The sequence below is a fragment of the Cygnus atratus genome, chromosome 10 (genome assembly GCF_013377495.2).
Source record: "Cygnus atratus isolate AKBS03 ecotype Queensland, Australia chromosome 10, CAtr_DNAZoo_HiC_assembly, whole genome shotgun sequence".
Classification (NCBI taxonomy): domain Eukaryota; kingdom Metazoa; phylum Chordata; class Aves; order Anseriformes; family Anatidae; genus Cygnus; species Cygnus atratus.
In genome coordinates, this window is record NC_066371.1 from 4,204,502 (window position 1) to 4,219,032 (window position 14,531).

Genomic DNA, 14,531 nt, shown 5'->3' on the forward strand with positions numbered 1-14,531 from the left:
TGTGATCAAAGCGGGGAGCCGATGAGCAGCCTGATAATGCCTTCCTGTTGTGTTTTCAGCCCTGTCAGTGTTGCCTCGGTCTCTTCCGCCCGCTCCCACCCCTCGCGGTGATTCCCCTGTAAATCTCAAGACCAAACAGCGATGGCACGAGAGAAACAATGCTGAAGGAGTTGGGATGATCATTTAGCTTGGGGCCTGCCCCCACTATTCCCCGGGGACTCCTTCCCGCAAGGACCGCGGCTGCAGGCTTTCCTGTCGTGGTGGGGAGCCAGGTATGCGGCCATCTCGGTGGGATGTGGCCTCATTGTCACCCAAAGGCGTAGGAGGGGTGATCCTGCCCTAGGGCAGCCGATACGAGGTGCCCTGCAAGCACGGGATGTTGACAGAGGAGACAAGAGGAGGCCATAGAGAGATACTAGACTGTGAGGGGCCACGGTGAAGCCCAAGCTACAGGTAACAGCAATTAAGAAATTTACAAGTGAGATGCTGCTGACGTAGAACAAGTGTCAGCGTTCTGTTTCTGTCACACAGCCAACACTTGCTATCGCATCTTAAAATCTGTTCCTTTCACTGTGTCTGTTTTGTGGCGAGTTCCTATTAATCTTGCGTTATTTTATTTACCATATAGAACTTTGGAAGCCGCGCAGTTGCTGGATGTTTAGGCTGGTTGCAACTTATTGAAGCTATTTTGGCAACACTGAGCTGTTTCTAAACTCAGTTAAAGCATTCTTAAAACATAAACACTGTTCAGTTTCTTTTTATAGTCCAGTATTAATTAGAAGTCTGTTTTTTCTTCTGAATATTTTCGTAGCATCATATACATAAGCTGTCCTTGATTTCTTTTATAATCTATGATATGTTTAGTTTCAACTTATCAAAAGACCAAGTAATGAAAGTAAAATGTTACACTGGAAAGCTTCATCTTTTTTTTAAATATTTATAAATGTGAAGTTCAGCTCATACAGTATTTAGATTCTTTATGAAAGAAATGCTGTGGAACTACAGAATAAATATGGAGGGAAAGTCACTTGAAATACTCAGATTTATTAACATAAAGAAGTCACTTAAATTGAAATGATGGTGCTGTGTTTTATATTTGATTTATGTTTAACAGACTGTAATACTTTAAGCTCTGTAGATAGCAGTTCGTGTTTACAAGACTGCGAGTTGGCTCGCAGCGTAAGTATATCGCTCTTAGCTCAGAATGCAGGCAATGCCCTTTGGAAGCCAGAGTTGCAGGATGAAAGCATTTTCTATTGCCCATAAGCCTGTTGGATTCTTCCACGTCAGCCTTTGTTTTGTGCTCTGGACTTCTGTCTGTCACCTGAAGACAAGCGGTGGGTTTCTCTCGTCTGTTCTCCCTTGTAAAGGGAGACGTATTTTCCGGACTTCTTTCTGAACCCAGTGCTCCCATTTTTATGGCGTGATTTTCTTATCTTTAAGGTAAAGATTCGCTGAGCAGCGAATACGTTTCCAGTCTCCACTTTGTCTGATGTCTACAAAGGAGGAAGGGAGAAAAAAAGTTCTGTAAACTTTGTACAAATCCTGTCCTTGTGCCCTCATTTCATCTTATCCCTTGACACCTCCATGAGGCAAGAGGCAGCAGCTGGTCTGAGCGCTGATGGGCTGGTTGGTACAAGCAGTTGGTATGTGCATGCTGTGGTCTCCAGCCAACCCAGTACACCATGGTTGTGTTCTGCCTGCCTTTTCTCATGGGGCTGTCTATTTCTGATCTATTTCTGCTTATTTTCGTGAAACATGCAGGACTTCAAAGATCTTTTTCAGCCTGTAGTTGCTCTTAAATTTGATTGAAGTTGCCTGTTATTTCCAAAATTTGTTATAAAGGAAATAATTAACAGTAAGTATAGTATAGAGATAGTATAACTGTGTAGGCCTAAATTATTTAGGCTAAAAGTCAGAATCTATTCTCTTGAGAAATGGAAAAATGAATTCTTACCTGCACTTGCATGAGATACCCTGAATAGACTGGGCGCTTTATTTTAGCAGCTGGCTTTTCATAAGGATGTTTATAAACTATGTGGTTTTCAGTGCTGTGTTCTGGAGACTTTTTTTTTTAACCTATAAAGTTAGTGGTTAGTCTAGTACTAAACCGTGTGAACAGATGTTGCATTATTTGTGTTGTGTTTACACTCATCTGTCTTTCTTTTGCTGTAGATAATGTAGAAGATTAGTTAAAGTTTAGATCAATTTTTAGCCAAGTCCTGAAGAAAATGGTCCTCTTCTCCTTCACAAACACATTAAAGTCAGCTTCGTTCTTAGGTTAGCTTTGGTATGCATTGATCAGAGTTAATGAGATTTTAATGGGGTTATTTATTGGTTCTGCCTCCTACTATAAAATATGTAATAAACTAAGTGCACAGAACTGTTGAATGGAGCTGCTCGAGTTTATCTCGCTGCCTGTTAATGATACCACCTTCTCTGTGATTCTTTCAGATCTCCTAAGTCAGGTCGGGTTATGATTGGCTACCTCTCAGATGGTACATCTCAGGAAAACGGGTAAAATAACAGTAAAGGTCAGAAAGAGCAACTTAGTAGATGTTGTCTATTCCATAAAGGAATGGCTTCCTGTTTTACTGGTACAGTAAGAGGAATTTTGTGGGTAGATGTGCCATTTTTGAAGAAAGAAATGTAAAATTTTAGACTTCTGAACTTCTCTGCTCATTAGGAACCTAAGGTATTGTCTGTGTATGGAGAGAGAGAAAAATACTATCTGTATTCTTCCGAATGAGTGCATTTCCTTTCCAAGAAAGGGTTGCCCTTTGGCTCAGTTAATGTGTATTTTTCTTTTCCACTTCATGCCTCAGACTTCAGGGTAGTGTTGTTCTGCTTCGTTAAAGTTTTAGCTCTATTTCACAGTAGAGACCGGTTGTGTTCCCAGAACTGGATAAAATCTGTGTATAGTTCCCCAAGCCTGTGGTAAATTGGGGTAAAGGGGTATGTAAGGTAGTTTTCAGTAAAAATCATGTAAAGTTAGAGATTGTTCTTGCAGTTCCTAATAGAACAGAGTGTGCAGATAGGCAAGCTGTTTGTCACTGTTTAAAATTTACCAAGACTACGGACTCTGCTGTGAATTACTTTCAGAGCTTAGTTTGGAGGGGGGGGGCTCACTCTTGGTGTATGTGTTACTACTGCCAGCAAATAAACACTGAAAAGTCTGGGCTAATTCTGAGCTTGCTTTTTCAGAACCATTTCTCTTTGGTTGGAGGTCACTGCATCAAGGATAAGTTGAAACACTCATTAGGAATAACCTTGAAAGTGGAATAAAATGTGGTGAAATACAGTGTCTCATATAAAACATGATAAAAGGTGTAATTGAGTTAGAGACTCTTATCTCCACGCCGATTCTGAGGCTTTAGGAGTAGTTTTGGCAAATGAATGGTGTGCTTAGTGTGAGGAGTTTCTTATGATCGCAGCTAAATGTCCGTTTGTAAGGATTATGTTCCTGGACTGGAGGATTTTTTTGTTATCTAATCTCGTTGTTTGACCATTTATGCTTTTTTGTGCATGTTGACTCTAGGTGTTTCTACATTAATGAAGTCTGCCTTTGCATTCGATGTCATTTTTGTTATTGCTTTTGTGTTTTGCAGTCAGGGTCAATCAAACCTAGACTTCTTCATATCTTGAATATTTTATTAAAATCAAATTGTCTTTCAGTTCTCTATCATGAGAATTAAATCATTTTGTTTTTCTTATTAGCTGTTTGTTTTTCAAGTGTGGAGGGATGTTTGACTTTTAGTTGGGTTTCTAGGGGAAGCATGCTACTGTTGGCCCAAAGCCCTGAAGTTTTAGTCCCGTTAGGGTAATTCAGGAGTGTGTCTCCCTCTCCCACCTTATCATCCGCCCCTGGACGTCAGAGTGTGCTTTTCCAGTGACTTACCATGTTACTTAAAAGGGTGAGCTCAGTTACCATCTTCAAGACATTCCCTGAAGATCACCACTTTGGTTGCTGAAGCAGCTGTGCAGGCTGTATGGAAGCTGCTATCTAAATTCTAGGTGGAGGAACAATACATTCTCTTCTCAAGTGTACATAAGAATAGCTGCGTGCTCGGTCAGCTGTGTCACTCTCGTATGAACTTTATTTTTGATGTGGTCAGCTGTAACTTACCGAGTCCTCTGCCTCAAGGGAACTTCAGGAGTAGGTTTGCTGTCTTAGGGAGATGAATTTTCATCCAGGTCGTGGCAAAATTCCTGTAGGAAGTCGATGTTGGCATTATCAATGGGCTGAACATTGAACAAGGTCTCTTCATACCCCTTGTGTAGCCACGTAAGCCAAATAGGGCTTGGAAGAAAGCGATAGATGGAATCTGGAGAGACGCCTTATGGGCAGGAAAAGGGCCAAGCTGCAGGGTCTGCAGCTTCGGCACCAGCTGACCAGCGACCAGAAGCAGCAGGTACGTCGGATGGCAGCCTGTCCTCTGCCGTTGGGGCAAGGCAGAGTTCCCTTATCCCTCAGAGCTTACCCAGCGTTCAGTGTCGTGCAGATACTTACGCCTAGGTGCCCTCTGAGCTGCTGGGGCTCTGCTTGGGTTTATATCTGGTGATGCCTGAGATAGTATTAACTCTAGGGTTGTTCTGATACTTACGGTGCCTCCAGCTAACAAGAAATTGTGGGAAACGGTAAGCAGTGCTGCCAGGTCTGTCATCTGGAACACCTTTAAAGTGGTTGTACTGGCTGGGCGTGCTGCTTGTTATCTTATCTGTTGTATCTGAGAAAAAGGATGTCTCTGAGGCTTTCTCTCCTAAGTCTGAATTTTGCCAGGCCTTGTCAGGAGAGAGAATTTAAATATAGACTGATGCTTTCTCCTTAAACTCAGTAGCTTCTCGTGGAGCCATCCCAGCATATGGAGGAGGTTGGAAGACCCATCAGACGGGAAGCCTTTAGCTTAACGCAGCAGCTTTGCTGTCAGATGAATCCTAGGTGTCCGGAGCCCCTGTCGAGTGGAGATAAGTTATTTAACTGCCCTTTTTATATCTGTCAGTCCTGCTGGCTGGCACAGCATGCTGCTAGTTTGTCGTTGAATGCATCTCATGGAACTGTAGGCCTACCAGGGAATGGCTGCTTAGCAATAAGACAGGCCTGCTCTCTTACTTGGTGGAGCCTACAACACTGCAAAGGCAAGTCTGCACTTGAAGTATCTACTGTTTCTTTGAGAGTTGTTTATCTTGCCTGTAAGGCTTAAATGTAATTAATGGAAAGTGTTCTACATTTAAAACGGGGCTTGTCAGCTCTGTAGAGCTAAGTTAGAGCATTGCTAGGGACTGATCCCCATTGTAACGCAATTAACAGGCCCAAGCCACATTTGAACAGCCTCATACAACAGGACCTGAGTTATAAATCTCGGTTCCAAGACCAGTTAGGTCGCATTCAAACACCAGGCTGGTAACCAAAGCTGTTGTCAGTGTTCTTGATATACAGGTTCCCATGCTTTCTTGCTTTTGAGCTATTCTTGCCCAAGTGCGACACAATCTGCCATGACTTTGTGCTCTGTGCACTAACTTGATTGTGATTGAGCAGGGGGAGATAAAAAAGAAAATTCTGTTGTGTTATAGTTTTGTTATCTGTTATACCTAGTTTACACCACAAACTTCAGAAAAGTGGATGTTTGTATACATCTGTAAAATGCAAAACCAGGCTTATGATTCAGTAGAAATAATTTTTCTATTGTTTACAAAAACGGAAGCAAGCTAAAGCTTGTACCAGTACAAGAAGACACTCTTCGTTCCGTAATGAAACATTGCTGACTCCTGTTTTTAAAGGCTGTCATGCCAATTTGACTATTTACTCCTATGTTTGCAAATACTTTGCCCAGCATTTTAGGTATGCAACTCACAATGCTGTGATCGAGTATGCGGTGCCACACGTCATGTAGAATGAGGAGTAGAATGCTGATTTTCATATTTTTCAAGTTCTTTGTTTTCTTGTTTGTTTGTTTTAAGACAGCCGAACTGCTAAACCAAGAGATTTGGATGCAAGGCAGATACCAGGCAGATGGAAAGGCCTGGCCCATTAACACTTTTTCTTTAAACCTTTTCTTTTCGTACTGCTGTTTCTGACTGATGAGCATATTATACAGAAGCACTTTTTTTTTACTTAATGTTTGGTGAATACTTGCTTGTTTTTTGTCCCCAAACAGAAAACTGTTTGTGGATCTTAAGTCTGGGTGTATCCCCCCAAGTCCTGTGTTCTTCACCTGCTGTGGCTAGGTTAACTCTGGTAGGTTACCTTTCCTTCCAGCTAACGTTAAACGTCCCTGCAAAAAAATCAAGTCCCTGCAGTGTGTCTTCCTCTGTGAGACCTCTTCTGGTACCTCCGTGTTCTGGAGATGGCAACTGTTTTCGTTCATCAGACCCCAGTGCCCTCTTCACTCCTTAACAGAAGGTAGAACCAGAGCCCGTCGGGCTGTAGCTGGGGAAGTCGCGTCCTGCTTCCCAGCCACCCCTCGTGTCACTGCGCTCAGTCCCCAGTGCTCTCACCTCTCCTGGTGATCATCCTGAATGGTCAGCACTACAGGAGGTGTAGAAGGGAAGAGGGAAATGTAGCAAAGACCATCTCTGTTTTCTGAAAGGCCGCTGAGGCAGGAAGTACTCTTACAGTTCCTATACGCCGCTGTTACTGTAGACTGTAGCTTATTCGAACTTACAGATTTGTCTGTCGATTGGTCCTTTAGATTGCCATCCTACACCCAGCTTTCCCTTTCCTGCTGCCATATTCCTCTTTTTTTCCTGCTTTATCTATCTCCCTTTATTTACTAAATCTCCTTTGAGTCTTTGTTCTTTTCACCCCAGTTTTACTCTTTTATAATCTGAGATCTGTGGAACAGCATCTATTGTTTCTTTTAGACAAACTTTCCTGCTGCCTAGGCAAGGATTACAGTACTTCTGTCATGAAATTTTAATTTCAGACTAAATGGACAAGACCTGAGATGCCTCTGTTGTTACCTGTTTCTTGAAGCTGTACATTAAACAAAACATGCAACTGATCAGCTTAACCTGTAATTAAGCATTTTCCTTAAGCAACTGACGTCTTGATAACTAATAATTACCTTGTGTAGCACCTTTAAAGCTTATTATGCAGGTTTATGTAAGAACACTATTACCATAATAATAAGATATCATTACCACAATGTGCATACGGAATGAGCATGTCTTAAAGTAATCATGTGATTCCATTAATCATACTTGAAAAAATTAAAGTATTTGCTGTTTAATCTCTAAAATGCTACTCAAAAGATTTTGGAAACAGCAGGACCTATTACTGCAAGCCTCTCACACATCGTATCTCGCTTCTGGTGTTTCACTTCTGTTTCCTGAATTGTTCCTTATCTTTCAGCCAGGGAAACTGTCAGCTCAGAGACCCACAGTATCCCTTGAAAGCATTTCCATGCTCTGATTTTTAAGCTGTTTCCCTTGTTTTTTGTCCACAGAGTACTGCCACCTTTTCTTAAGGCTGATGTGAAATGCACTCCTGAAATTCAGTTCTCCTTGAAATAATTCCCTTAAACAAGATGGACTGATAGCTAGTTGCAGTTCTGTCAGTCCCTTGCACAGGAAAGGTGTGGGGAGGGAATGACACAATGCTGCTATTTGAGTGCCTTGTCTTTTTTAATATAAAAGATTGGAAAGTTGGGGAGTGGGGTTTGCAGCTTTTATATGTAAATTTGTCAAGAGCATGATGGTTTGAATTTATTTTTCCTATTTGAAATGTTGAGCTCTGTAGGCTTTCCATTTTTTCTGGAAGAGACTTGATGACCAGAGTAAAAGTTGGGAGGAAGCATTTCATCTGCTAAGAAATCTGAGTAACTGAAAAGATACTTCATTCATGCTCTTTTAAATCCAGTTAAAATCAAATATCCGATGCAGCTAAGAGCTAAAAAATAGTAGTGGGGCTTCGAGCAACCTGATCTATAGAAGGTGGCTCTACCCGTGGCAGGGGGTTGTAACTAGACGATCCTTAAGGTCCTTTCCAAGCCAAATCATTCTGTGTTTTCTATGAAAATATTTTTGTAGGCTTTTTATGGCTTACCAGAAGACTCCTATTCTGGTTGGTGTAATGGGATTCTTGGGTTGGTGGCGGTGCAGTTAGAAAAGGTGGTGCAGGTCTGCATGAAGTCTGCACCCTTTCTTTTTTCTGAAACATGCTCTGGGGCCTTGGCCATCGCACTGCTCCCTGGGACCCCGTGGGAGAGAACTGAGGTAAGGCAGATCTGGGGAGCAGGCGGATGGGTGGAATTGTTGGCCTTCTGCAGGCATTTACTCATTCAAGCAGAATATCGATGTGCGAGGTTGAATCAATGGCATGTTTTGGTTATCTCTTGTAAAGATAAAAAGCATCTCCTCTTTCGGTAGTTCTTGCAGAACTTTTGAGGAAAAAGGAGTACACGTGAGTCTGGAAGCCACAGCTGTTTTATGACTTAATTATCATTATTTTGTAGTCTACTTTGATCACTCAGGAGGAATTAAAGCGAGATGTTCAGAATAATGCCTTTTGCCGTTTTACATTGTCCAGTAAGACAGATGTTCACCGCTGTCAGGCACCAGCATTTTCATTCATTCTCTTTGAATTCATTGATAAAAATGCATGTGAGTGTAGAGTGCTGAAAAACCTGCTGCTTTAGAGGGGCCATTCTTTTATCTGTCAGTGGTACCACACATCTAATTTAGTAAAATAACGTGTGTTGAATTAAATGAGCATATCGCTGTATATTTTCTTCTGTACCACTTGTCATTGGTAATCTGGAGCACAGTGAAGTATTAATGTAAAAATGTACATGATGCCATACACCTCCTTAATACTTGACTCGGTTATGTGGCATATTCCTGTATCCGAAGTGTTAACTGCATTATAAGAAAATACTAAAAAAGGAGGAAGGAAGTTTTTAAGGAAGTGATTTCAAGGACAGAACATCTTGGAGGAAAAATATGCAGGAAAAATTAGGATAGCAGAAATAAGTAAAAGCCAAAGAATACCTACAGATACCTACAGGGCTGGGAAACAGTGACAGACATGATAGAAAAGGTGTGTGGGTAAACAAGACTTGAAAAACTGATTTTCTATCTGTAATGCCAGTAGTAAAACAGGTAGTGAGACTGAGGTTGTTGGAGTTGAAGATGTGTCACCAGAGGAAACGGTGCGTCAGTGAAATTAAAAGGAACCACGTATTCTCTGCCACGATGCAAGGAAAAAAATATTCTCTGTAACAACGCAAGTTGAGGTTGTGGGGCTTGTGTTCTTGTGGACAGTCAGGTAGTAGGACAAAAATAATTGTGCCTTCATGTTGTTAACAGCTCTTACAGCGGGAGGAGGCACGTAACGCGAGTACGTGCATGAAGTTAGGAGGAAGGACGTGTTTCAGAAGCAAAGGAGAAAAATGCTTTCTGAAAGGGATGTAAACTCCTGTGACTTAGAGCGTAACCCAGCTTCTCACCGGTGTGTTCAGGAAACAAATTTCCCTGCAAGACAGTTATTCCTGCATGACTTACCTGCCAGGCCTTATGAACCTTTCTGTGCATCATTTGGGGTTTCTTTCTTCTTTTCTTTTTATTTAAGGAGTAAGTAAAATGTTTCCTCTGTTACAAAGTAGGCAACTTCTCAAATCCTCTGGAACTTAAATAAATAAATAATCAAGTTCTTGATTTAAAAAAAAATAAATAAAAAAGGAAGTATTTTACCTAAATAAATTTGGGCAATGTTAAGTAAGCAGCTTTTTAAAATTTGAAACCCATGTTTACATTGGAGGCTGTTTGGATTTGTGATTTAACTTTTAGCTTCGGAGTTAAAAGTCCTAAAAATATCATTTTTCTGTTGCTTCTGTTATTTCCTGTAAACACTTAATTCTTGGTTTTCTACTCTGTGGGTTGAGCAAAGGAAGGTTGGTGTATTTCATTCCAAGTTCAGCTTTTAAACGTTGCGCTGTGCCTAAAAACGTGTAAGAAGCTGCATTCAATTTCCCTTCCCCCAATTTTAAATCCAATTCCTTTAGGAGCGGGGGAAAAAAAAAAATTGAAGAGTCTATGTTATACTGAGTAATTATCCCCCCTGGGAAATAGAATATAAAGATCTTTAAAATCATTCAGCTGAGAGAACAAGCACTTTAACTTGTGCCTCGCAGGAGTCATGTATTACATTATCAGCTGCTTGCTCCGGTGTCAGCGTGTCGTGCCTTGCAGGTTAGCAGGTTTTGGCAGAGGAAATGAAAGCCAGTCAGTTACTGCAGGATTTATAGTAGACCTGCTGTTGCAGGAAGTGGTGAAAAGTTGATTGATAGTCTGGGGCAAAACTCTGCAACAAGAAACAGGATGTATGCTTGCCATTTTTATACCTGTTTTCCCCTCTGTGTGGTGTTGTCCCCCCCGCCCCAATTTGAGGCATTCCCTTGCTTTTGGTTCTGTTTTTAAATCCACGATGCACTTTTCTGGTAAAGCACGTGCTGACTGCAGAGCCCTTGAGGAAATGGATATGGCTCCAAAGATTAGGAGCTGAGGTAACGTGCCTGCTTTAGTAGTGGTGCTTATCTGAACGGTCCCAATAACTTTTTTTCACTTACATTTCATCTGTCGTACAAACGCAGGGTAAAGCACAGTGTGTTGGACACCTCATGGATGCACCAAGGGAGCTGTGAAGCGAGGAGAATATATCAGAGAAACCAAGTGGAGGATAAATAGCATAGCTGCAGAATAGTTTTCTCAAACTTTCTAATGCAGGAAAGATTGATTCTGGGAGGCCTGGAGTATGGTTATGGATTCTGTCAGTATATCCTGAATTTTTTTTTGTAACTATTGTCTTGTTTCGTGTTAGTAAATGCATATAACTCAAATCTTAAATTGTGCACTTTTTCCCTGAATATATATATTTTTAGACAGATCCTAGAAAGTCTGTATATGTTTTGAGAGGAGGTGAGATTTAATTTCAAATAACCTTTAAAAACGAGGATTGTTTCCTCTTTGTAGAGGAGGGGAAGGGAAGATCCACTTCCTCTAAGAGGCAGGCTTTAAAGAAGTCTTCAAAATTAGCAGAAGAGCGGGGACTGGTCAGAGAATAGCAGAGCAGAGCTTTAAAATGAGATCTCTGAAAATGCTTCCTAAGCAAACGAAAAGTTTTATGGAGCACGTAGAGTGGAAGGTGGTCACCAGGAGCTGTACATTGGAGCTAGCATGAACTTCTCAGAGGAAAAACTGTTGTAGTTTCAGTTAAGAGCCGTCATGCTTTTTGTTTGGAGTTGCAGCGCTGAAGTTTTCAATACTCTAAGAATACAACTCAATGTAGTGCAATTACTTTTATGTACGAAATGAATGTCACTTGGTTGCATTGCAAAGAGAGAGCTGCGTTCCCGGAGTCTGATGACGCTCGTTAGGAGCGTGCTGTTCTGCGGAGTCAGCTTATTATCGACTGTCATTTGTGTTTCTTAAAGAGGTCAGAGTTAAGAGGTGGTTAAACATGTAACCAGTATAAAATCTGAAAACAATTTGAAGGCATCAGATAGTTCTGGGAGAGTTAAAGGTAAAAAATTAAGCATTTAAATAATGAAGACAACCCACTGAGATGGACTTGATCAACTGTGCTCTGTCAGTTCATCTGCATTTAGCAGACATCTGGAAGGGCAGTAAAACAAAATGATTCTGCTGCATGTTAACTTAATCCAATAAGCCAAATACTGCAGAGTTCACTGCTAAAGACAGCAATCCTGAAAAGATTTCTTCTGAGATCAGTGTTTTGAAAATCACTGTGAAATCGGTAGTTTACTGTGTATTGCTGAAACAACAAAGCAGTATTTTTTCCTGAAAATGTCACTGAAGGTTTTCAGTGGGATATTGCCTAGCCATATGAGAAAAATTACTCAAAATAATAGTAATCACCAGTCCTTTGGATACTTTTGTGTATCTACTTTTACAATTATAACTGAAATAGGAAGTTGTTCGCAAACCAAGCGAATAGTAGAAATGTTTGATTTGTTCCCATTATCAAATGGGAATGTTCTGTTTGTAACATTAAATATGTTTTGTTCTTGTTTAAAGGTCAAAAAAGTTGGCTGCACTTTCTGAATCCTTGCAGAAAACCTCACTGGCTAAGTCCCACCTCGGATTTGAGCTGGAAGAGCTGGAAGCAGCAGCGCGGCTGGTGCAAGAAGAGGAGAGACAGTTAAAAGCTGCTGCAGCAGTTTCCAGGCAACAGCTGCCTTCCTCTGAGTCGGAGACAAGTGACTCTGAAGAATCAAGCAGCACTTCATCTGAGACAGAAGGCTCTGATTCAGATGAGCAAGAGTCCTCAGCCGATGAAGATGGGAAAATAAATTCTTCACAAGGCGTGCTTCAAGAGGAGGGGACAGCTCCACTTATTGACTGTAATGGATTAAGGCAAGACGCAAACACTTCGATGGTTGAGGTTAGCGATGAAAAATCAAAGGCTTCTTTGCAATCTACGTCTGTTCCTGGAAAATTGATAGAAGAATTAGAAAAACAAATGCACACTGCAATTAGTCTTTCAGAACAGCCCAAAGAACTGGCTGCTGCAAGTTGCTTTGCTTTACGGGAACAAGAAGAAAACCATGTGTCTGAACCTGACAAGTATTCAGAGGTTTCTACTGGGAAGGGAAATTTCTTGGAGGTGCCTTCAAAGACAAATCCTTTGCTTTTTCTTTGCAGTACAAATGAAGATGAAGACTAAGGGACCATGGTAGAGCAGTGTGACCCAATAGCAACACAGCTCATTGCTGTAATGAGGTGTTCCCAAGGCTATGCTGAGCTGCAGAGAGAAGTCGATATTTTTCTTCTTTGTGTTGACAGTCTGGAGGACAAGACTGCTTTGAAAAGAATGGATGTGAATGTATGATAGCCTCACATTTTTTTTTATTTTTATTCTTTGGTTTTACAGAGTCAGGTGTGATCTCTGCATGAGGGAACGTGTAATTTCAGTGAACTTATTAAAAAAAAAAAGTTTTTGTTAAAAAAAAGTTTTTGTTAGGCTTGTTTAGTAGAATTATGTCCTTAATCACAACCGAAGTCAGTTGCAGAATCATTAAAGATATCTTTAGATGTTGGGATTTACTTGGAGAAATACTCCCGTTATGTTTGTATATCACGTTTTCTGCTTTTTTCATTTTGAAATGGTTTTTAGCTAACCACTTCGAAAATGGTTGTAATGTTAAAAATGTAAATTCTTATAAATAAGATTTTTCTATTTTTGTGCAAAAATAAAAGAATTTTTTCAGTGCAAGATAGAGCTTATAGCTTTTTTCTGCAGTTCTTAATACATCACAAGTGCTGAAGTAACTTAATTCTTTCATCTAATTTGAAATGTTTCCACATGTGAGCATGGCTATTGCTTTTTAAAGAACACAAGTCTTAATTATTTCTTCTTTCTGTGTATGCTCTTCTCACTGAAGTAGTATTAACCGAAATGAAGAAACAGCGTCATGCAGTGGTCTTGAGTACAGGACTGAAAGCAAACCTGCTCTGTCTCGACCCAGCTTTGTCACTTACCTGGTGAACAGCTTTGGCCAGCTGGTTTGCTCCTTTTTGTCTTCAAAATGTTGAAATAATCACTCTAGTCTGTATGTTTTGTGCTAACTTCTGTTAGCTGTAGATAGGTCCTTGAAATCTGGTGGTTGCTGCGAGTGATGCACCGCTGTTCAATCTCTACAACAGGACGTGGAGGAGGGCAGGACGGGACATGAAGCACCAGGTTGGTTCCCCCAGGTGGACAGAGCCAGGACCATCACCAGGTGGACGGAGCCAGGACCATCAGATTCACCCCTGTGGAGGAACAAGCAGTGAGTGAGGGACCTGGTCTAGTGGGAGGTGCCCCTGCCTGTGGCAGGGGGGTTGGAAGTAGATGATTTTTAAGGTCCCTTCCACTCCAAACCGTTCTATGATTACTTTTCAACCTTTTTATTATTATAAAACATATAAAAATCCCATGCTTAAAGACTTGTTCTTCCCCAGTGCTCTATACCCTGCTGGAAAGCAGCAGGCTAGTTCTGCTCAGTTCTGTTCCTCTGCTGACTCCTTTTCGGTGAGAACTGCAGCCCCGATCTGCTGATATCTTTTATGTCCTTAAATACCTACCGGTCGCTTAATCAGCCTCTGTGTTCCGTTCCCCTGGGGAGGAACCTTTCCCATCACGTCAGGGAGCACTTACTCTTCTAAATGCTAGCAATAAAATCTGCGCTGTAGCCGCAATTACGCGGCGTATGTCTGAGTGAAAAAATGTGTTTAAGGGAAAAGTAACCCTCCTCCCTCCCTCCCTCCCTCCCTCCCCAGATTACAGGTGTGAACTCTGAAACTTCCTTCAATTGAACATGGGCTGGAGAACCTTAAGTTAGTATGAGTTAGGAAATACACACCCTAAAAATTAATAGGCATTTGTAATATCCTGTATCTTCAGCTCTTTTTTCTTCTCCTTTTTCCAGTTTTGTGGCAGACTATTAGACGTACCCTTTTCCAGTAGTCCCACTTAATTTGTGGGGACTGGCTGCCAGTTAGGGAGGACGACATTTAGTTAATCTACGTGATCT

At 41.2% G+C, this 14,531-nt stretch overlaps 1 protein-coding gene across 5 annotated transcripts in view; it reads left to right on the forward strand.

The window, feature by feature from the left end:
* The window catches only part of SHQ1 (SHQ1, H/ACA ribonucleoprotein assembly factor), a 47,598-nt gene extending 34,371 nt beyond the window's left edge, over window positions 1-13,227 (forward strand). For 4 of the 5 annotated variants that reach the window (XM_035546953.1, XM_035546954.2, XM_050712867.1 and 1 more), the window contains exon 13: window positions 12,034-13,227. In XM_035546953.1, coding sequence (XP_035402846.1) covers window positions 12,034-12,682 — 649 coding nt within the window. In that variant the 3' untranslated portion in view covers window positions 12,683-13,227. Of the gene's footprint in view, window positions 1-9,306; window positions 9,416-12,033 lie in introns of those variants that run through there. The other variant, XM_050712869.1, reaches the window with a different exon arrangement.
* Window positions 13,228-14,531: the final 1,304 nt, after the last annotated feature.